The sequence below is a fragment of the Cavenderia fasciculata genome (genome assembly GCF_000203815.1).
Source record: "Cavenderia fasciculata unplaced genomic scaffold Scf_Dfasci-F-a-25c12.r2-5, whole genome shotgun sequence".
NCBI lineage: Eukaryota > Evosea > Eumycetozoa > Acytosteliales > Cavenderiaceae > Cavenderia > Cavenderia fasciculata.
The window spans coordinates 3,502,926-3,526,557 of record NW_004457729.1 but is presented as its reverse complement, the minus strand read 5'-3'; the positions used below and the strand labels follow the sequence as shown (position 1 = coordinate 3,526,557).

General features: G+C 37.9%; 9 protein-coding genes across 9 annotated transcripts; 3 read left to right on the top strand and 6 right to left on the bottom strand.

Moving 5' to 3' along the window:
* Positions 1-600: 600 nt before the first annotated feature.
* Positions 601-2,862, top strand: DFA_01749 (uncharacterized protein; the record flags this gene model as incomplete). Its single annotated transcript, XM_004359657.1, has 1 exon — positions 601-2,862. One exon carries the CDS (start codon positions 601-603, stop codon positions 2,860-2,862), a length of 2,262 nt encoding a protein of 753 aa, XP_004359714.1.
* Positions 2,863-2,978: 116 nt separating this feature from the next.
* On the bottom strand, positions 2,979-3,380 carry DFA_01748 (uncharacterized protein; the record flags this gene model as incomplete). Its single annotated transcript, XM_004359656.1, has 2 exons — positions 2,979-3,251; positions 3,327-3,380. 2 exons carry the CDS (start codon positions 3,378-3,380, stop codon positions 2,979-2,981), a joined length of 327 nt encoding a protein of 108 aa, XP_004359713.1.
* A 527-nt stretch (positions 3,381-3,907) lies between these two features.
* On the bottom strand, positions 3,908-5,662 carry DFA_01747 (uncharacterized protein; the record flags this gene model as incomplete). Its single annotated transcript, XM_004359655.1, has 3 exons — positions 3,908-4,474; positions 4,583-5,524; positions 5,624-5,662. 3 exons carry the CDS (start codon positions 5,660-5,662, stop codon positions 3,908-3,910), a joined length of 1,548 nt encoding a protein of 515 aa, XP_004359712.1.
* A 1,791-nt stretch (positions 5,663-7,453) lies between these two features.
* DFA_01746 (uncharacterized protein) lies at positions 7,454-8,289 on the top strand (the record flags this gene model as incomplete). The annotated part of the gene is made up of 2 exons (XM_004359654.1): positions 7,454-7,611; positions 7,707-8,289. The coding sequence occupies 2 exons, from the start codon at positions 7,454-7,456 to the stop codon at positions 8,287-8,289; spliced, it is 741 nt and encodes a 246-aa protein (XP_004359711.1).
* Positions 8,290-8,451: 162 nt separating this feature from the next.
* On the bottom strand, positions 8,452-12,564 carry DFA_01745 (uncharacterized protein; the record flags this gene model as incomplete). Its single annotated transcript, XM_004359653.1, has 6 exons — positions 8,452-10,394; positions 10,479-10,729; positions 10,806-11,868; positions 11,971-12,109; positions 12,326-12,349; positions 12,541-12,564. 6 exons carry the CDS (start codon positions 12,562-12,564, stop codon positions 8,452-8,454), a joined length of 3,444 nt encoding a protein of 1,147 aa, XP_004359710.1.
* A 222-nt stretch (positions 12,565-12,786) lies between these two features.
* Positions 12,787-17,641, bottom strand: DFA_01744 (uncharacterized protein; the record flags this gene model as incomplete). Its single annotated transcript, XM_004359652.1, has 8 exons — positions 12,787-14,854; positions 14,935-15,069; positions 15,138-15,278; positions 15,365-15,610; positions 15,711-16,586; positions 16,627-16,738; positions 16,836-16,862; positions 17,581-17,641. 8 exons carry the CDS (start codon positions 17,639-17,641, stop codon positions 12,787-12,789), a joined length of 3,666 nt encoding a protein of 1,221 aa, XP_004359709.1.
* A 156-nt stretch (positions 17,642-17,797) lies between these two features.
* DFA_01743 (uncharacterized protein) lies at positions 17,798-19,714 on the top strand (the record flags this gene model as incomplete). The annotated part of the gene is made up of 7 exons (XM_004359651.1): positions 17,798-17,867; positions 18,106-18,182; positions 18,455-18,574; positions 18,664-18,771; positions 18,845-19,004; positions 19,086-19,149; positions 19,702-19,714. 7 exons carry the CDS (start codon positions 17,798-17,800, stop codon positions 19,712-19,714), a joined length of 612 nt encoding a protein of 203 aa, XP_004359708.1.
* Positions 19,715-19,804: 90 nt separating this feature from the next.
* On the bottom strand, positions 19,805-21,017 carry DFA_01742 (uncharacterized protein; the record flags this gene model as incomplete). The annotated part of the gene is made up of 3 exons (XM_004359650.1): positions 19,805-20,236; positions 20,302-20,904; positions 20,934-21,017. The coding sequence occupies 3 exons, from the start codon at positions 21,015-21,017 to the stop codon at positions 19,805-19,807; spliced, it is 1,119 nt and encodes a 372-aa protein (XP_004359707.1).
* A 122-nt stretch (positions 21,018-21,139) lies between these two features.
* DFA_01741 (uncharacterized protein) lies at positions 21,140-23,511 on the bottom strand (the record flags this gene model as incomplete). The annotated part of the gene is made up of 7 exons (XM_004359649.1): positions 21,140-21,270; positions 21,822-22,008; positions 22,082-22,269; positions 22,354-22,597; positions 22,676-22,789; positions 22,888-23,100; positions 23,407-23,511. The coding sequence occupies 7 exons, from the start codon at positions 23,509-23,511 to the stop codon at positions 21,140-21,142; spliced, it is 1,182 nt and encodes a 393-aa protein (XP_004359706.1).
* Between the last annotated feature and the right edge of the window lie 121 nt (positions 23,512-23,632).

Genomic DNA, 23,632 nt, shown 5'->3' with positions numbered 1-23,632 from the left:
GTGGTATTATTACTTTACATTGTTGCTAGCTAGGTGTGAAATGAAACATGTATGATATTGATGACAATGGTTATCGAAATGCATATGATCATACCTACCTACTACTGATCATCAATGCATGACTCTTCAACAAACAATATAAATATATAGTAAATTAATAATTTAATCAATGAAGGAAAGAAAAGGTGGTAAGCAATCAGATAGAAACAAGAGCAGTATGTAGAGAGAAATAGAGAGAGAGAGAGAATCAAAAAGTAAGAGTTATTATTATTATTATTATTCAATTTAATTATTTGTTGGAGAGAAATTAATTAATTAGAAAAAGAATAAGAAGAAATGATTTCTAAATTGAAAATCACCATCTTTGCAGTGGTTTGGTTGTTGTTGGCATGTTTGACGACAACGACAAGAGCAGCGGATATTTATGCGGTGGACGGATTGTGCTTTTTAGACAACAATAACAACTTGTTTTACAATGGTGTTGGTGAGCCTGGTGTGGCGGGTGTCATCATCACTTCGGTCATTTCCCAGGGCAACGATACCACTCAGTTCAAGCCAGACATTGTCACGAGCAGCCAGGGTATCTTCCGATTCGATGGAATGAGATTACAGACACTGTACACTCTCAAATTCTTTAACCCCGCCAACTACTACTTTCCCACACGTAACGATATCTCGTACACTTGTAATCTGCCAGTTGGGTCCATCTCGACGTCACTGGCCAATTGTCTGAGACCATTGTCGAGTGCCGAGAGAATTGGTGTCGAAGCCAATATCCTGGCCACCGGTATCACCGCCTTTCAATTGCCTATGGTTGCCAGTCCCGGTGCCATAGCCAACGCATCGGTCGTGACCCTCATGATCAATATCATTCCACCAACTCCACCACCCATCTACCAAGTGTCTGGTCGAATCTTTATCGATCGATTCGCCTGGAACGATGTTGCATCGTCTGCCAACACTGGATTCGCCATCAATATCACTGTCTATGACAAGACTGGTGCCTATATTGGCGCAGCATCGACCAACATGGATGGAAAGTACGCGCTGTCGTTGCTCCGTGGCGAGACGTACAAGATCGTCTTCCAGATCCCCGACACCCACATCTCGACCGGCACAGCCACCACCTTCTTTGCCTTTGAGTCGGCCATCTACAACATTGGTATCATCCAAAAGGCCAACACTGGCAAGACGCTCAGAAACTTTGATCCAGTCTCTTTTGCCGTCTCATGCTTTGTGGTTGGATCGCGTAGCGGACCCAATGCAGATCTGCCCGCCATGGTCTCGATCAGTGCCAACGCTGTTGGCAACGGATACGACGCTAGCGGATCGAAATTCGTTACCAAGCTCAGCAAACACTTCCAAGTCGGTGCGGTATCTGGTATCGTCTATGAACCAACCTCACGTAACCTCTATGCCTCTGCCCTCTGGAAATACAATGCCGATTTCGGGCCAGCTGGCCCATGTGGTATCTATATGATTGACTATCTCGAGTTGGATGGCTCGGGTGCCAACTCGATCTATGCAGACCTGTCAATCATCTTTGGCGACAATAACTACTGCGGTCCCCAGAAATCGCACAACTTTACAGACCGTTACCAGGAAGCTGCTATGAACATGGCTGGAAAGATGTCGTTTGGTGGTATGACCACCGACTATCGTTTCCTCTATGTTGCCAATTTGTATAGACGTGAGATCAATGTAATCCCACTCTTTGAAACACCCAATGCTGCCAATGTGCGTAGTATCCCTGTTCCCAACCCTGGATGTGCCGATGCTCGCGACTGGCGTATTTTTGCCGTTACATTTGACCACGGCGCTCTCTACGTGGGTGGCGTGTGCTCTGGCGAGTTTGGCGGTGCGCAATCCATGGGTACTTATGTTCTCCGTTCGAGCGAGTCCAAGTGGCAGATTGTCGTGTCGTTCCCGTTGACATTTGCTCGTGGCTGCACCAACTATGACGGCGGCAAGTGCGATCCAGCCGAGTGGAGTCCATGGAGAGCTGGTCTAACCCAACAACCACAACTATCGGGTATCTACTTTAACACCAAGGGACGTATGATCCTGTCGTTCCGTAACCGTATCGGTGACAATGCCAAGGGTATCAACCCTGCACTCGACATGCTTATCCTCTGTCTCGACATTACCGGTAACTGGGTACTCGAATACAACGGCAAGTGTGGCAAGGTTGCCGGCTACACACAGTCGCGTTTCGGACCGGGCGGTGGCCACTTTTTCAACACTGAGCTCATCGGCACTCACCAATATGCGTCCAGTCTGTTCACTGCACATGCCGGCAGCAACGACCTTATCGTCTCGTCGGGCTACGACTATGTCGACTACTACACTGGCTCGCTCAGATGGTTCAACGCATCCACTGGCCAAGTCGTCAAGGGATTCCAAGTGTACAACTCGGGTGCTGGCGTTGGCGGCTTTGACAAGACATTTGACAAGGCCAACGGACTCGGAGACATTGCCCCCATCTACCCTGCATCGGCCATCAACCAATGCGGACTCTTTTACACTGGTCGTGTCTGGAACGACACCAACGGCAATGGTATCCAAGATGCTGGCGAGATGGGTATCTCCAACGTCAAGGTAATCATGGGCTCACCACATCCATCGACTTGTATCACCGATCAAAACGGTTACTTTACATTCTCTGGAAAGTCATCCTCACCTCACGCTGTCTACATCACTATCAACGAACTCGCCCGTCGTCTCACCGGACCCTACAAACTCTCACCAAAGTCTGAATGTGATGCCGACGTAACTGCATTTGGCTACCAAACATCTCTAACCTCTCCAGCTTTTGGTGGTTATTATTTCAACAAATTCTTGTTTGGTATCACTTGGAAATAAAATAAAAAAATATAAATTAACAATATCAGATCTAATTTTTAAAAACAATAAATATAATTTATTTAAATATATATATATACAATTAAAAACAAGAATGGTTCTTTTAAATATGTCATTTAAGCTTGTTCTTGTTCCAAAGGCTCACCGTCAACAAATGCAGCCAACCCTCTTGAAGTCTTTCCAATTGGTTGTCCGTCAACTCTTCCACTCTCCTTTCCACCTTCATAGAGTAAAATGGATGGTGGTTGAATATTACCAAAATAAGTCTTAAAGTCCTCTTTGAATACTTTGATAAAGGTTATATCTGGGTTATTTTGTACAACATTTTGAAATAATGGATCAATTGCACTACATAAATAATTATCCTTTTCTGAAATATAAATAATACTCTAGAGAAATAATTAAAGATTAATAATTGGAAGTCTATAGATGGATAGATAGATAAATAGATAAATAAAACTTACTTTGGTTGCTGGGAAAACTACTTGTTCGAATTGTTGTTGATCAATAATCTCCATCTTCTTTTCTAGATTGTTTTTTTTTTTGTAAAAAAGTAATAAATAGTAATAGTAATTGTATGTATTAAATTTGTATTAAATGATTGATGTATTTTATTTACTACTTGACACAACCAACCTAATTAAATTAAAGGTTACCTTATTAATAACAACAAACAATTGACACAGACCCCCCCAAATATCCAATAAACAATTTTTTTTAAGGAATGGGGTGGGCAGAGACAACAATTTAACTGAACGGTGGTTCCTTTAAAATTGTGGTGAAATTACATCAATATTTTTGTCAACACAGATCCCAATCAAGTCAACAATCCCCCCAATGTAAATATATATATATTGAAAAACCAACGATCATCATACATCAATCAAAGCATGAATGTAGATAGACCATAGACCATGATGTATGGATGGTTGATTAATCGGTCCGTTTGATTTGTGCGTGTTAGAAAAAAATGATAGAGGTGTTAACACTTTCAAAAGGTTGTTAACCGTCAATCTAAATGATGATGCCGCTGCTACTGCTACTGCTATTCATCTCTTTCTTTATTAAGTAGTGATAATGAAGATGGTTTGGTTGTTGATGCCCCATCGCCAGTAGTACATTCAGTCACAACCACTGATGTTGCTGTGGTGGTTGCTGTTGCTGTTGATGCAGACGATGCCGATGCTGTTGTGGCAACAGAATCATTTGAACTAGACAATTGTATTTGTTGAGCAAAACTGATTATCTTTCTAATGTCTCCATCGCTGTTTTGACTGAATCTATTGTTGTTGTTGTTGGTCTCGCTCATATTACTGGTGGTGCTGGTGGTACTACTGGTTGATCGGGTTAGGTCATTCATTTGGGCAATTTGGTTAGAGTATATACTACACAAATAATCTTTGCCCAACTTTAGCCATCCACCTCGAATCTCGTAGTCTTTGATAACACTCTTTTTAGAGTATGGACCGTCCGACTTGGACGACAATGGTAGTCTGTTCTTTTTGTCCAACACACCAATTTCTTTGAGTTTGGATGCCCCGTTTTTAGAGGTGCCTGGCAGAGACTGACGCCAACTAATGTATTGCATGACATACGATGGCTGAGCGTAAAACTGTACGCCAAAGTTCATGGCAGTGATTCCTAGTTGGATGTCACCGTGTGTGACAAATGACAGTTGCTCTGACGACAACACTTCAGTGTTGAAAGGCAAGTAAAATACATCGATACCGACGAAACCCAAAAAGTCCTTGGATAGGTGATCGTGTACTTCAATGATGACCATATCGGTCAGCACATTGTCGATGGGGACAATAAACGTCTCGTCCCATCTTGGATTTAAACTACTCTCGACCACTGATGTTTCGGCCAAGAATTGATTAGATTTTGTATTTCCAGTGGTACGAATCTTTACATACGGATCACGTTCATCCAAATGATCTCCAGCTCTTGATCCCAACAAATTACGAGCATTTATAATTCTAATTTGTATTTGTGCATTTTGATCATTCAAAAATGATACTCCCGAAGGTAAATTAAAATTCCATCCTACTTGTACTTGTTGTTTCTTTGGTGTTTGTTGTGTTGTTCCATTATTCTGATTATTATTATTCTGTTGATTATTATTATATTGATTTTGATTATTTTGATTAAAGTTAGTATTATTATTATTATTATTTGATATTGTATTATATTGATTATTTTGATTTAAAGGTTGTCCATTAACAAATGGAGTATATGAAAATTGTGGTTGAGGTTGAGGTTGAGGTGGTTGTTGTAATTGTCCAGGACTAGTTGATATGATTGGTGTATTGGATGGACTTGTACCAGTTGGTACATATATTATTTTGTTTCCTCTAATTCTTTCCAATACTCTGTTTATAGCTTCACACCAATTTTGTGCGTCGTTTGGTGAGTCTGCCAGAATGGGGTATGATCTCTTTGAAGTGATGACACAAAACTCTCTTGGCGATACAACCATCACACTCGACGATGGCTCCAAATCAAATTTTCCTTTACAATATAAATCGCCCTTGTCTCTTAGATAGGTCATTCTATTATTCTTTAATATAAAAAATCGTCTCTTCCATGTTTTGATACGTCCTCCTTCTTTTGTCAACCATCCTTCAATATCTGGTTTGATTCTATCTTCTTCTGTCATCAACTAAAATAGAAATGGCATAAATAAATAAATAAATATTATTAGATAACTACTCCATCCATATAGTTTGAGTACTATAGTATTAATGACATTTTTACTTACATCTCTTTGCTTTTTAACCTTTTTTATCTTTTTACCCATTGTTTAATGTTGTGTGGTTATATGTATGTATATGTTATATTATTGATGATGGTAATAATAATAGTCTAGGTTGTAACGCGTGTACTCGAGTATTTCTACTTTGTTTCTACTTTTTGAATTATTCTTCTCTCTTGGTGAATACTACTAAAATGGATTCGGGTGCAACGATGATGATGATGATGATGATGATGATGAGTGATGAGTGACGGCAATGACGATCTTGATTACTTCTTAATAGTTGGAATTGTTGGTTGGATCACTCACTGACTGTAAGATGATAGATATCTTGTTGAAAGATGTCTGGGGGGTTGTGTTTAATAGGTCAAGAAGAAATTGAGTCGTCTTGCAAAGTCTGCAAATATCGATTTTTTCCAACTGAAATTGGTGGGTCACGGCCTTATTAAAAATATATAAACGTGTTAAGGGTATTTGCGTAGATAAATATAAATATACTATTATTATTATTTGGAACAAACTAACTAAACTAACAATTATTTGTATGAAAAAAAAGTGATCACTCTTGGCATGTGTTTGTTTTGTAGAGTTGTGTGTGTGTTAAAAGTGTAGAGAGGCAAAACAATTTTGGCAATGGAAACTTCAGATACTAAAAATATTTTATGTGTGAGCATCAAGATGAAGAGCGGGGGGGTCATGCATTAAGCGAGTCGAGCGATTCACCCCCAGGTAGGCAGGAGGGAGGGCTCACCTTTTGCCACCGCAAAATTCCAAAGACTCTCGTGATTATATTATCGTGTGCGTGTGCTTTACCGTCTATAAAAATCAATCCCTGTGCTTGCTGTTGTTTTAACAGATATCTGCGCGAACCAAAGAATCCCTAACATCGATTCTACAACATCAGCAAGTCCTCTTCTTCTTTTGATGGTGTGATTCCTTTCCCCAAGTAACCAAAGAATGTGTGTGATGAAAAGACACACTATGATTGATTCTTTGTTTTTACGCATAAACAATAGTCTTCTTTATGCAAGTCGGTGTCAAATACTTGGTCGCACAACATGATAATGGCTGCCATAATGATGATCATCGTTCATCAAAAAATGTATGCATGATGGTAAGGATGATTCTCTCTCTATTGATGATTGATTATGTATATAAATAAATAAATAAAGATAATTCATGAATGTTGAGAAGGAAAGGAGGAAGAATAAAAAGAATAAAATTTTAATCATCACCCACCTCAGCAATTATCTCAGCCTTTGCTTGTTCTCATAAAAGGTCTGTTTTTGTAGCTTCCAAGCTTGGATCTAGATATTTCTAAATCTCCTTTTAGACTAAACACTTCGAGCACCTTTTCGAGTTGTTGGTTACATCATCATCTTTGTCAAATTTTTAAATTAAATTAAATTTTAAACGGAACGGAATCATCTTCATCATCATTGTCCTCTTTGATTTGTTTCAATCTTTTATAATCCTCCTCCTCCGGTCCTGAGTATTCAAAAAACAAAATCAAAGACAAAATTATAGTGGCCAATCTAAACAACAACAACCACATTTAGCAATACGCAGAGTTACCACAACTTCATTTAAATCAATCAATCAATTACCACTATAGCACAAACAATAGTAGCTTTAGATTATTAATCTACAAATATTCAAATAACAACAACTACTACATACATATATATATATATATACACACAATCTTGGATTACCAAGTCATAGTCTAGTCAAGAAGAGGAATAGGAATCAATTGATCACACATAAAGATAGTTATAATATTAGCATATAATATAGATAGGATAGATAGGATATCTAAATAAAAGATAGGAAGAAATGGCATCACTGGCAGATTCAGCGTATTTAGAAGGAGGAAGTCTATACTATTCTGATTTACCGATACGATCAGAGTTACAGAGAGAGAAATATAGACATTGGGGAAGAAGAATATTATTTTATATACATTTAGCTTATTTTGTAACTGCTACCGTTATGTAAGTAAAAGATAGACATATCTATATCTATATCTTTGTCAAACATACATATATTAATATATGTTTACTTATTTCTTCTTCTTCTTCTTTCTTAGGTTTCCATTTTTAATAACAAATTTAACATTTTGGTTTTGGTTAATACATACGTTATGGTTTGAATTGGATGTAACTACAAACAAGAATAATATATTTATTCAACTTTTACATGCTGTCAGTTTTGTTGGATCTTATATAGTGATGATTACGGCCACCATTCTATTGGTCATTCTCAATCCCGATTTCATATCACAGCGTGCCGAGATGGAGAACCACTCGGTGGCATTTGCATGGTTGCTCAATGTATGGATTCATTACATTCCTCCCATTCTATTGACACTTGATTTGTTCCTACACAAGGAACATATCCGTAAACGTCATCGTATCACATTCAACAGAAACAGTCCTTCGAAAAAGGTTATTCTCAAAGACACACTCAAGGTGATTTGGGCCATCATCGCACCAATGGGAGTATGTGCTGCATGGATGCTTGCAGGATACACTCCCGAAAATGTTTATCATGTCACCAATTATAGTTACACCTATTTAATTCCAATCATGTGTGCCACCGATGTCATTTTTGCTGTTATCTTTTTATTCATTGTAAAGAAAAGAAAAGATACCTATATTAGATTAAATTAATTTAAATTAATTAAATCAATTGTGGATAGAGATGGGGGGATAAATCATTTATAAATAATAAACTTATTTTGTATCATTTTTTTTTTTGTAAATATATATATATAATGTTTGTTTGGGATAGGATTGATAGGATTAATCTATTCTATGTTTCCTTGTTTTGTTTTATGTTTTTTTATTACGATTTAAAAAGCCAGTAACATATTTATCAACATCATCTTGGATATATCTTTTCAATTCTGGACTTTGTTTGATGGTTTCTTTACTTTTACTTTTGAGTTTGTCATAGTAGCAATGAGTGAGTTTTCTGGCAATGTTTTTAAATTCCTCTCGATTAATAGATGGATACTTTTTAAGGACTTCTCTTACAAGTATACTGAGTATTTCCTTTTCTTCTTTGGTGATTAATCTGGCAAGCTCTTCTTGCGAGACTCCGGTTTCGTTATTATTATTATTTACAGGTTTTCCTCCAACACTTCCAGATGAAGAATTGAGACTATAGTTTCCACTACTGTTGAGATTGGTAGAGTATGATGAAGATATTGGTTCTTGTTTTACAGTTGGAATTTGTCCATATGAAGAGGAAAGTGGTGGTTGTTGAGGTTGTTGTTGTGGTGGTGGTGGTGGATGGTTATATGGTTGTTGTGGATGAGGTGCAATTGGGTATCCAGGTGGTGGTTGGGTACCAGACTCTAATTTAACAACTGGTGGTAGATGCATATAATTTGGTGGAGGTTGTTGTTGATAGGGTGGCGATGCAGTATTATATGGTATTGGTTGAGGAGCAAGAGGAGCAGGACCAGGAATAGGAGGAGGAGTGTATTGGTTTGGTTGTGGTGTGTATGGTCCTGGTGGAGGTGGTTCTTGTTTAACAGGTGACATATGCATATAGGGTGGTTGGAGAGGAGGAGGAGGGGGTGCTTGAGGGATTGGTTGTTGATGGTATGGGGGTGATGGTTGTTGAGGATATTGGTATGGATAAGGTGGTCGGTATTGTTGTTGCGGTTGTTGTTGTGGTGGTGGTGGTGGTGGTTGTTGATATGGATGGGGTGGTGGATTACCATAGGGAGATGTTGGATATGGAGGAGGAGGAGGTTGTTGATGTTGTGGATGTTGTGCATAATGAGGTTGTTGAGGAGGATGGGAAGGATGAGGAAGAGGTACCCTATCTCTTTCATATGGATGATAGTGTGGTTGATTGTTTTGATATGATCTCCGATCATAATCCGATGGAGGTCCATGTTGGGGTAATCGATTCATAGGTTGTTGTTGATTGTGATGCATTGGCATTGCGCCAGGAGGACCACCCATTGGCATGTTCTGGTGTGGTTGTGGTTGCATATTATTATTTCCATATGGTTGTTGATGTTGTTGATGTTGTTGATGCTGTGGTTGTGGTCCAATAGGGTTGATAGAAGAGTTGTTGTTATTATTGTTATTGTTATTATTATTATTATTATTATTTGCTTGATTCATAGATGATCCATTACCACTACTTGGATTTGATGGTTTATAATCAGAATCATCATCACCCTCAAATATAGTAGTCGTGGTAGTAGTGGTTGTAATTGTTTTGCTTGCTTTTGGTTTTCGTCCGACAGCTCCTGGTTTTTTGGGGATTATGAATCCACTGTTAAATAACCAGGAGTTTTCAGCGTCGCCGTGATGTGATCGCTTGTTGATCATTGGTTGCACCTTGCCACGAACCTTTTTGGGGTTGTGTCCATGATAGTTTTTGGAAAAGCATTTCTTTCGTTCTTTTTGGTCGTCTGGCTTGACTTCTACGACCTCGGTCTTGTCAACTTGGTAGCAGAAATCCTTGTCAATCTTGCCGGCTTCTCTGAGTCCGCTCAGAAGTGCTCCAACGACGGTAGAAGGGTGTTCTCGACAGGTAGCTTCACCTGCAAAGTATAGATTGCCAATATTGTCACCCATCAAGTCATAGTCATTTCCACTCGATGTCTTTGCTATAAACGAGTAGGTTCCACGACTATACTCTTCTTGACTCCATTTAGTAATTTTATATGCCAATGGATCCAATGTTTCTTTTCCATATCTAGATCTTAATTTCTTCATTACATTATTAACTGTTATTTGTTCCGGTGTTTCTATATATAAAAGATCAATCAAAATGAATATTAAAAAGAACAATCATCTAATCGTTTTATAAATTTGTCATTTGTATTGCATACCTTCAACATCTTTTGATGAAGCACCAGATGCCAAGGCAACTAGGATTGGTTCACCAGTGACACGATGAAGATTCCAAAACATAAATGCTTCCCCTCTAGATTCCTTGTCATTGTTTAAAAATCCAAAATAATCAGTGTTTCCCCAAAATACTCTACTAAAGCGAAGTACAATCTTGTTTAATGTACCAAATCCCAATCTTTCTATAATCTTTGTTTTCCATGATGGAAGTTCTGGTGTAAATTGAATATTACTAAAATAGAGAGAGTTTTTATATATTAGTACTCTATCTATTATTATTTGTTTTCTTGTTTGTTTTTAATATTTACTTTTGTTTTAAAACACCTAATGGAATAGTTACAATACAACAATCACCAAAATAAATACTACCATCGGAAGAGATGACTTTGACTTGATTGTTTTTATCAACGTCATATTCGATAGAGACGACATTACAGTTTGTGGTGATTGTAATGTCCTTGGCAAGACCTTCAGCAATTGCGCCATACCCTTCTTTTATCATACAATGTTCGCCACGATAGTCATAGGAATCGTCTTGGTCCCATCCAACCATGCAAATGTCTTTGAGCTCACCGGCACATCCATACTCGAGGTTTGCAAAGTGCCAGTTGAGAATACGTGCCTCTTCTTTGGTGAGAGACCGACCCTTTTTGAGTTCATTGTCGCACGCTTCTTGAAGTGATATCGAGTCGTCTTTGGCCTGCTTGGCGACATTGTCGAGCATGGTGTTAAAGAGTTTGGTGATACGCTCGTCGGCACGCTCGCTGATTTCGTTGCCGTCAACGTCGTAGAGGGGACACTCGCCCTTGAGCACATGCAAATTGAGCTGCAACTGCTTGCACAGTACTGTGAGGGGGTTGCCCTCGAGACCTGTGATGACACTGCCGCCGAGATCGATCGATGCGCCAAACGTCTGGTTGTCAGTACACACTCTACCGCCAATACGCTGGCGTGCCTCGAGAATGCGCACGTCGTATCCAAAGAACTTGAGCTGGCGTGCTGCAGCGACACCCGCCACACCACCGCCCACCACCAGCACCTTTTTCGAGCGACGTATATCCCGCTTGCCAATTGACGCGTTCTCTGAGAAGAATTCGGGATCCCCCGATGGTCTCTGAAACACACCCACATTGATGTATCCCCATCGCTCCAAAAAGTCAAAGACAGAATGAGCCTCTTTTTTGTTTTGTGCGCCAATCATCTTGGTTGCCTCGTCCTTGGTCAAGTATTGGTTGATGTTATCGTGCCAACTTGCTAGAATCATATTACGAATCTCACAATATCTTCCCTGACAACTCTTAAAGTTTTGCATCTCTCTAATCTCTATTTGTGCCATCTTGTATGGTGGTAAATCAGAATGAATCGCAGCATCTAAGAAAAGTAAAAGAGAAAAGAGAAGAAGAAAAGACAAACAACAAAGTAAGTATCAATATTGAATATATACTATTCAATTGATTGTATTGATTGACATACCAAACTCTTTCTTAGTTTGTTCTTGATCATCAACATTTTCCAATGGTTCTTCTTCTTCCCCGTAATGTGGTGTGTTGTGTATCTGTATACTTTGTCTCTTTGAATGTATTGGTTTCATTGATCCAATCTGCTCATTCATCTATACAGAGATTGTGAGGGATGGAAGAAAGAACAGTAGTGAGTATATATATAACTATTACTGTGATTCACAAGTTGTTGTATGTTGTATGTGTTATTCACTACTGTTTCAAACATACCAGAGAGTACTGTTTATTTGTTTTCTTTTCCATTGTAGTTATACTTTCATTAATCTATATTTACATGTAATTTATTTGATGATGATGATCAATATTACTACTACTTGTACAACTACAACTTTCTGTATAAAATAAATAAATAAATAAATAATAATATAAATATATAAATAAGTGATGATGAGAAGAGACAATGAAAAATGAAATAAAAAAGGAAAGGCCACACCTCTACTTAATTTTGGAGAAAGATCCACTTTTCCGCGATCTGCAACCTCGAACTAAAAGTTCAAAAAGATGACATTTAAAGTATATATACATGTATATACACATTTAAACTCATTTCATTTCCATTATCAACTCACGAGATCTCTCTCTTTCTCTCTCTCTCTTTGTTGATCGCGTAATGATCTCACCACACCATCTAGTTAAAAAAGGTATTACTTTAATTATTCTTTTATTTAGTTATTATTACAGATTGATTTTAAATATGTATATGGTTGTGTTTGTTTGTTTGTTGTTATACTATACATATACTACTACTATTATTATTATTATTATTATTTTATGGACTACTATAGGGAACCTTCATTGAAATGGAACGTTGTGATTTACCTCTTGAAATGATCTTGACAGAGAGACCTGATCGACTAACATAGAAACGACGCTTGACAGCAAAAAAGGTGGCTACTCCAGCAGCTACGACTACACATGGAACGACGACGGCAACAGGGATGACCCATGCTCGAGAGTTGCTGTCTGAACATCCATCGTCCTCGTCCTTGTTGGTCAAGAGGATGGAAAAGTCGGGATCGAGAACACAGGCAACTACGCAATGTGGAAGACTGATAGAGAGGAATGCAGCACCGTCGGTCTTGTTGAGGACAGATACGGGTGAGTAGGCGGGTCTACCGTCAGAGAGTGATCGATCAATGAAACGACCGTAATAGGCAATCGTGTCAATTGTCATGACGAGGTAGTTGACAGAGTCAAACTCGTCGACACCTACATCAGACGATTGGACTGCGTCTGTGCAACGCGACTCTGCAGCTGCGTCGGTCAGACCGGTTGCCGAATGGATAATGACGCGGAGAGTGTTGGTTGATGCAACAAATGGCCAGTCGTAGATGCCGAGCTGCACCTTGAGCGAGCCCGACTCATAGGTGTCGGTCTTGCCGGCAAACTCGACCGACGAGGATGCGTGGAATGCGATCAACTGCGCTTGGACGGTTGCGTTGCCATAGATGTTGGTTGCCAAGTACGAGTGGGTCGTGTTGGCCGAGGATGTTGTGGTGGTGCGGTTGTCCCATTCGCCAGAGAGAGGGATTTCAACGACGACAGCGCCATCGAGGTCAATCTCGGCAATACCGACGATTTGAATGTCGAGCAGCGACCCGCTTGGCGTGCTGATCGACGTGTCTGGCTTGACCGGAGACGCTTCGATGGTTGCGTTGGGTGCGTCGGGCTTGACCTCGACTGCACAGGTCGGGCCGGCGTACCCAGTGTCGCATACACATGTGCCCTTGGTAGTGTCGCAAGTCGAGTGTGCGGGACAGGCGCTTGGACATGTGGGAGCGTCAAACATGCCCAAAAAGAACAGTCCCTTGGAACGGAACGTGTAAGTGTCGATGGTGACCACAATCTCCTTGGGTCCACGGGTATCCTTGTCGAGTGTGCAGTTGAGTTGCGTAGCATCATACATTACGTTGGTACATGGGTTTCCGCCGACTGTAACGGTTGGGATACCTAGATTAGACGAGACACTTTGGACGCCGAGCTGAGCAAGGGTCGATGACGCAGGGTTGATGGTAATTGGGGTCGTGGTTGGGAGGTCGTGTGAGATGGGTAGATCTTTGACGACCTTGCCAGCACCCACAATGAATCGTCCGTACAACGTGAGTATACCTCCGTTGGACGGTACTTCGCTGGTCGATGTAACTAAAGGATATGAACGCAAATAGTAGAATATACGACTGTCATTTCCATAGACATTGCCACTAGCAACAATCAATGTATACCCCTCCTTGAAATCCTGTGGCAGTGTGCATTGGTACGATGTTGGCACACCAGTATTGACTCCATAGACTGTGATAGAGCACGATACTCCACCCACAGTAAATGCTGGGTTTTCGAAAAAGGTTCCGTTTAAAACAACGGTCAATAACCCAGCTCCCTGGATAAACTCGACTGAGCTGATCTTGGGGACACCATAGGTAATGGTAATTGCCTTTTTCATGGTCGCTGAGAATCCCAAGTTAAGTGTGAGTGTTTGGACACCTGCGTAGGCTGGTACGGCAAGGAGGAACTTTTTGTTTGGCACAACACATGTCAAATCGGGGTACACGCCTGATCCGACACCCCAACCCATACCCGTTCCTTCTAGTGTGATCACTCCACCGTCGCGACCAACCATAAACTGTGTGGCACTAAGTGTCAAATAGGATGCACAAAGACTTGGATTAAAGGTAATGTCAAAGTCAAACCATGGTCTCATGTCAAATTGATTAGAATAGCATACAAAACAATTGTCAATAGCTGCAGCTGTCAAACCAGTTGATCTTGCATCAATTGTTCTAACTGTACATAACGGATATGTAAATGATGGACTGAAATTTGGATTTGAATTTACATTACTATGTGAGGGAATATATATATTAGTTAAATGAATAGAATAGCCAAACAAACAAAACATGATACTATCAATTGTACTTACAATGTAGCAACATTATTAACAGTTGATGGTAATGCTTGGGCAACTCCATTCTTTTCAGAGTAATGAATAAGAGAAAATGGAATAGTTGTTAAATAGAGTGTGGCTGGATTATCATAGGTTACGTCGTATAATTCACTGAAAAGAAAATAATAAGAGTGTTAATGGAAATGTATTATTATTTTAACCTAACAACTACTACTTACACTGATTGTAAAGCTGTTACAGTTGATGGAAGTGGTGTTACAAGTTTACAATTATATGCTGAAAAATAGAATAAACTGGTAGGAACATTAATTTGGAATCCAAGTTCAATTCTAGTACCAACAAGTAATGATCTAAAAGTTCTGTATAGTTTGAAAAAGAGAATGATTAATATTATTAATTTACTTAATATCTAATATTAAATAATAATTAATATTGATTTACTTACAAGCTTTGAATTCTATCAAGTATAATGTTATTAATATGTACGTAGAAACCAAAATCACCAACTGTTAAAGTTGACATTAATCCTCCAATATTAAAGGTACCTCCACCAGATGAAAAGTCAATTTCAGCGAAACGAATGGAATTGGATGTTGCAGTTGATGACAATCCTAATCTATTTCCTGATAATTTAATTGTCTCTAGCATTGTACTTGACCAAATAGATAAAGGAATACCAGCATCTACCATACTACAATTAGTTAAATCACTTTTAAAAATCAAATCAAGGTTAGTGACATGATAGATATATATATATATATATATATTTTTATCTATTATATTATACATACAGGTATTTGAGTAGAGTTTGACCACTTGAAGGGAAACTAGAGAAATCGGCAACATATGGTTGATTATTGATACGAACATATACGAGTGCATTGAGTGATGAAATGTACTGTAGAATATTAACATCAGTGACTGCTGGAGTGATTGTTCCGAGGATGGTCAAATTTGTGAGGAATGGGAAATCGAGTGTACCAAAGGTGAGTACTGGGAGGTTGACTGGAGTACTTGGTTGACTGTATACATTAAAAGCTTCGTAAACACTTGGGAGTGGGATTGGGTCTAATACATCAATCGATTCACTTGTTACTTTGGTAGTTGTTTGAGGTCCTGTAGTGGTTGAATCTGCAGTAGCCTGCGATGTTGACGATCCACTTGATGTTCCAGTAGATCCAGCTGCTGTACCACTTGACTGGGTTGCTTGTGATGTTGATGCTCCTGTTGATCCTGCAGTGGAGGATGCTGCAGTAGATCCTATTGTTCCAGATGTCGTGGTTCCTTGTGATGTCGAGACTCCTGTTGATCCATCAGTAGATCCGTCAGTTGATCCAGTTGACATGGTTGCTTGTGATGTTGATGCTCCTGTTGATCCTATTGTAGATGCATCGGTAGATCCGTCAGTCGTTCCAGTTGACATGGTTGCCTGTGATGTAGAGGCTCCAGTTGATCCATCGGTAGATCCATCAGTGGCACCAGTTGATAAGGTTGCCTGTGATGTCGATGCTCCAGTTGATCCTACTGTAGAGGCTGGTGTTCCCGATGATCCAGTCGATTGAGTAGTAGTTGATATTCCAGAAGTTGTCGAACTGTAAGCGGCTGCATCTAATAATCTATGTAGTTGTAGTAGTATTTGTAAAGTAAAGGTTAAACAAAAAGATTCTCTTATTCGAAAATTACGAATCGCTCTCTCTATGTATTTACATTGACAAAATATTTCCATCAGGAGTACATTTAATTCCTATTCCATTGGAACATATGGTTGGTACATTCCATGATGTTTGGTATAGTGCTTTCAACCAATTCAAAGATTCAACTGTAATAGTAAAATTGAAATGAATTAAAGGATGGTTAATCGAAAATGTCAATTTTAAAAAAGTCATTGTATTATATCTCTCACAATTAATACATACTCTCTGTGGTTGATATTGTAGCCGATACTAAATTACATTGTAAAATAGTACTTATAGCTATGATGATTGTGAATAAAAATACAAATCTAAAAGATGATTGGTGGGTATGACGATGACGATGTAATAGTAGAGCCATCTCTCTCTCTCTCTCTCTCTCTCTATCTCTATTTATCTGTCTACTATTATCTATCTCTTTATAGGTGTAAAAGGTTGACTGTGTTGTAATGTGATTGAAGTGTTTGATTACTCGCCCAAGGAAGCAAGGCAGCTAGAAAAGCTTTTCTTTCCTCATCATCTGTCTCCGAGTTGTTACAAGGTGGTGGTTGAATGGGAGCGTCATTCCCTTGTCGATGGATACGTTCATCAATGGAGTTTGGGAGGGATAAAAATATTTCGCGATGGGTGCCACCAATTATCGTGACAGTGGGGGCACCAACACACACCCTTGCAATTGAATTGATCACATTGTTCTTGAAAATCTTTCTTTGACGGTTCGTAAGCGAAAAAACATCGAGCTTATCACATTCGTCATCATAAATATCTAACCAGGTAGAATTCCTTTCCTTTCTACTACAACTATAAATACTACAGATAGATAGATAGATAAAATAATACAGTTAGTCGCGAGAAGAATACATACATAAAAATTGTAAAGCGCTTAGGCCAGGAGAAGTATAGTAAAAGATATTAGAAAGATAATGTTGTGTGTATTATATATGATCTATATATTTATAGTATCTTTTACTATAGCTTCTATACTGTAAGACCCTTTGGAAGTGCTGTTCTTCAGTGGTAATAGTTGTCATTGTCTACAAATTCTGTTGTTGTTATCTCAAGGATCTTATTGATTGTAAACATTTTGTGACATATGTGTCCCATTGCACCTAGAGTAAAGGATGATTCTTTTGTTATGAGACTCCAACAAAGCAAAAAAATAGAGTAAGTATGTGTAGTCAATTGACATGTCAAACGACAAAAAGGATCTTATTGGATGTTCAATATGTCAAAAAAGGGTTACATTACATATGTTATGTAGATATATATATATATATTGTTATTACATTATAATTTCTTCATGATAGATTTTGTTGTTTTTGACCCAAAAAAGAATGATCATAAAATCATTCCATTTCTTTCTTCTACAAAGTGCTTTTGTGCGAGTATTATTAATAAATAATAAAAGTATTCGTATTTATTGTTGTGAATAGAACAGAATTATAGTATAGATAGAGGAGAATGGACAATTGGAGGAAGATTAGTATAACACCAGTGCTTAATGCAAACTCACCGATTCGAGGTAGCAACGATCAAGGAAAAGATAAAGATGAAGTACCAAAACCATTAAGAGTATGAATCAATCAACAAATCAATCAATCAATCAATCAATCAATCAATCAATCAATCAATCAATCAATCAATCAATCAATCAATCAATCAATCAATCAATCAATCAATCCTCCAATACTACTCTCCTCTAGAGGAGCAATCATTGCAATGTGTTGCATGCAAATATATTGATCAATCATGCAGCAAATATTCAAGTTATAATCTATCTCTAACCCTTGACTCACTCTTTACTTTATCAATTGTTCATATGACATTCATTATGTAAACTATAGTATCAAATACCAGACAATGACTTTTACACATACCTATTGGGTACATGGAAGAGAAATTTAGAATGGAAAGAGTTTGGTGGATTGTTTCCTCACATTAGAACTAGTAATACTGTTGTAATGGTATGCACACGATCGTTAATGCAATGATGATAATGATAATCATCAGACTCAAACTAATTCACTTATTCATTCCTTTGATGATCATTTAGATTGAAGAATCAACCAATTTCAATTCAGATCCATCATCAAGATTCTTAAAGTGGAGTTTTGGAAAGAGTCTAAGCAAGAATGAAATGAGATTTGGTTATTTAATGAAGGTATATTAAAACACTATAAATTAATATTGTTGAATGGTTGATATTAATTATGATTGTTGTTCGTGCTGAATAGATGGTATCAGCACCAAAGAATATTGAAACCTATTTAGAATGGACTTATATTGGTACATTGTGTCATGGAAAATACTTGCCAGCCACAAACTGTGCCGTTTTAAATTTCTTTCAACCATTATCTACTGTTTTGGTTACATATAGAGTTGTTGATGAAAATAGTAAGTCTAGAATTATCTATATAGACATCATATATCATGAAAAACTAATCACATCAAATTATGATTAATCAAAATATATAGCAATGTCAGTTTGTGTAGTAGAGGTTGATGAAAAGCAAACTCCATCCATACAGTTTGGTAACATGTATAGAATTGATCCATCAATCTATACAGATTCAAAATAGTTTTGGTGTAATCAAAAAATGCAAGACAGTCAATGTCATCGATAGAAAAGATATCTTTTCCCATTCTCTCTACATACACCAAAATATGATTTTTAATTTATTTTCCAAACTTGTAATAACAATCTACATACAATTGTATTTTAATCAATTATTTAATTCATGATTGATATATAATATAATATACAAATCCTCCCAACCTCCTACAATTCCGCCATCAATCAATCAACATCATAACCAAATTATCATTCATCATTTTATTTAATCCACTAGATAAGAGGGTTTGTAAAATATGAACAACAATATTATGATTCTTCCTCTAACATCTAACCAACCAACCTCAACTTATATGGTTGATGATCAAAACATACAAAAAAACAAACTATTCATTCATTTTTAAATAGTTTCTATAGTCAAAAAAGAAAAGCAACAACAACAACAACAAAATACAAATTTGTTGGAAACCAATATCAAATCACAAAAGAAGATCTTCTTTACATATCTATTTATTTTAGTTTTTGTAAATAAATAAAACATCTACCCACCTCTCTCTTTTATCTTATTTATATTTATATTATGGTTAATAGATTCTATGTATGTTTTATTTAATTTAAGTTATTATTTTCCAAGTTGAGCTTTTAATGTACTATTTTCAGTTTCTAAACTTGTAGCCCAAACAACAACTTCTTCTTGATCTTTGAGTAGTGAGGAGTATTTTGTTTTAAGTTCTGTCAACTCTCCTTCTAGTTTGGCAATAGTCAAATTATGTGGTGGAGATGTTGTTGGTTCTTGTTTGGGAGGTTGTGGTGGACTGGAAGTCATCTTTTTAATAGCTTCGTCTCTTTGATGTTGTAACATTTGATTTTCTTGTCTGAGTGTTTGCATTGCTTGTTGTAATTCTTTCATGGATTGTTCCATTGATTCCAACTTTGTCAAATAATCTTGATTGTCTTGTTTGATTCTCATCACTTCAAATATATCAGCTGAAGAAGAATTATCACCCATCATTCCTAAACTAGATTCTGAATCTTTTTGATTTTGTATTGTTTCCTAAATATTAAATAAATAATTAATAAATAAAAGTTTCTTTTCTTTTCTTACTATTTCTTTCTTACAATTTTTAAATTTAATTCTTCAATTATATCATCCTTGTCAACAATTAAATCTTCAAATTTAGAGATTGATTGTTGCAAGATATCATTTTCCCTTTCTTTTTCTTGAACGATTGAATTTAATCCATCGATCAATTGTTGTTGATCAGAGGTGGAGGAAGCGGCGACTAATTTTTGTTGTTGGACTTGTAATTGTTGGAATTGGTCGGACAATTGTTTCAAAGATTGATCCTTTTCCTCTACATTCTTTTTCAACAGATTGTTTTCATTTTCAAGTGATTGTATCTTGGCATTGTCTGCAGCCAATGACTGAGATGATGCTGAACGGTCGATATGGGGGACGGATGGTGACCCGACTGTGACGGGTGGTGTTTGCTGGCCTGGTGGAGAGATGGAGGGTGTCTGTGGTTTGGATGAAGAGGAGGGAGGGGGATGAGAAGACGACGCCGAGGTGGGACGGGTGCCTGGCTTTTGCTTGGTCGAGGTGGCCGTACCAATGTTTCGGATCTTGTCGTATGTGTCCTTGTAAAAGAGGGTAAAGTCAAAGTCGTAGAGTGCAATGGTCAGTTTGTCGGCAGATGTTGTAAACTCTTCCTTTTCACCCTGCTCGGCGTGTGTAAACGCGTCAGTCTTGCGAAGTTGGTCGAGACGGTCTTTGAAGGAGCTGAGTCCGATACGCGTGTGGATGATGCTGCTGAGGTTGTTCTTGTCGGCCGCATTCTCGTCGGGCAGGTTGGTGACGTACAAACCAAACACGAGTGCAAACAGCGCCTGTACATGCACGGTCTGCGGGCTCGACGGCTGCTGGATCGACTCGACCATGAATGTGAGGTACTGGTTGCTAGAGAGCAGCTCGCGTGCTGCCTTGGGTGCGTGGTCCAACCACACGGCGAGCAGCTTGAGCAAGCCGACACGCACCATCGGGTCGACGGGCGGGTCGGCACGCTTGGTCGCCAACAGCGCCTGCACCACCTTGGCAAAGAGGTGCGTGCCAGCAGTATCCACGCACGCCTTCAACATCACGTCCTTGGCATGCGGCGAGTCACGCAGAGTATGACACAACACAATACTGGCAAACCAAAACGACGTCACGTCGATACGCGATGCCATGCTGCCCGCTTGAACGGGCGATGTGCCCTCCCAAGAAAACAACGCACGCACCAAATGCTGTCCAATCGACAACTCCTCCTCAGCATCCGTTCCCGGTGTCGCAGGTGCAATCGGTGTGATGGTCGATGCCAGACCCATCTGTGCCTCCTCATTACCCGACAAATAGCACTTGAACACGTGTGCCGCCGAGATCTTCTCCATCAAATCCTTAGAGTAGAGAATCACCATTGTCAATCGGAGTAGTGCCGACTGCGAGTGTCCATTCTGCTCCGACTTTATCGAAATCTGTGAAAAGTCTGCAATATTCTCGCTGTTCAAGTTGATCACCTCGCCCAATGTGTACAATGCCTTGCTTCTAATGATCTGTGACGACATCTTTCCCAAACCCAAACGAACAATCAGATTCATTATACCACTCTGCGATATCTGGTTCTGGTTCAATGGTGTGCTAATATTGTTGCGTTCGACCAATGTCAAGATTAATTCCAACGATGACATGATAATGTTAAACTTGTTATCTGATAATATCCACATGTCTGTATTTTGTACTTGTAATAATGGTGCTACTCTTGGTATACATCCAGTCTCTCTAAAATAATTCTAAATATATAGTGGTAGTAGTAAGTATTAAAGGTCAAGGGTGTATTGATCAACCAATTTGGATAATAATTACTTGATTTGAAACATTTGATTTTAATAAATTGATCAATGTTTGAATACAATCATTTACAATGATTCCACCTTCAGATTGTCCTTCTTTGTTTATAATATCCAATAATACATCAAATGCTCCTTCAAATGCAACAATCTTTTGAATCTCTTGATTTGATTTTGTCAAGTTGTATAATACCAATATAATCTCTATAGAGTAAAAATTGATTATATTAGAATCATTACAAGTTGGGATATGTTATATATAAATTTAAATATATTTATATACTTTACCATTACGAACAACTTCTCTAGTATCACTCAATAATAAAACGATATTTGGAACAGACATTGGACACGATAGAATCAACTCTTGAACTGATTCAAAACGATTGTCAAGGACAACCTTTAAGAATCTAGCAATATAGTATCGAACATAGTAATCGTGTAGAGTCAACAAATCACACAACAATACAAATGTCTCTTTATCATTCAAGAATAACTCTGTATTATGAATTTGAATAATATTATCATCTTTCTACAATTCAATATATGTGTATGTTAATACATAGTCTTCTCTCTTCTATTTAAATGTTGATATTGATGTAACACATACTGGATGACAGGTCATTACACAAGTAAGAGTTTCAACTACATCTCTGACAACTTCAATATCATCTTTATATTTCTTTAAGAATGCTGTCAATACTGACATTTTAGATCCAACTGCCTGTAATAATAATAATATTAGTTAGTTAAACTATCATGTGAAAGGTATATATATATATATATATATATGAGAGTATATGTATATGTGCTCTAACATACTTGGAACCCATTTTTACCAACAGCAGTCAATTGATTGAGAGCTTGCTTTCTCTCGTCTGCTGGCAATGTCTCCAATGCAACCTTGTCAAGTAGACCCTCTGCATTGATGTTTGAAGTACGATCGACATTGGCGACTGCCCCAACTCCACGCATAATCGTTTCACGTGCATTACCACCTAGAAATCCTCCAAACCAACTCATACTGTATAACTTCTAAATGTGATTAATCCTATATAGGGTTAATCTAGGAACAATATATTACTAATAGAGTGAATGTATGATAGAGTGTAAAATATATATATATTAAAAAAAGTATTGAAGTTGAAGGTAATAAAGGGAAAAATCAAAAATAGACTACAATTTTTTTTCTTCATTCTCACCCAAACTGAGCACATCAAAAGAAAGCTCTCTGAAATTTTTTCCTTCAGTTATTTATTCATTATCTCAGTTTCATACAGATAATAATATTATAGATAGTTGTCGATTTTAAAAGGTAGGTTATATATATAGTATACTCACAAGTACAGAGATGTTGTCGACAAGAGTTTGTTTGTTTGCACAGTCATCATCATCATAGACTGCCGATTGATGATGATGATGATGATCACAATAAAGAATGATCATTCATTAGTTACAACCTTGCTAATCATTCTTTCTTTCTTTCTTTTATTATCCCTTTATATATAATATAGAATATATTTAAATATATATTTTGATCAAAAACTCTTTTAATCATATCTGTAGG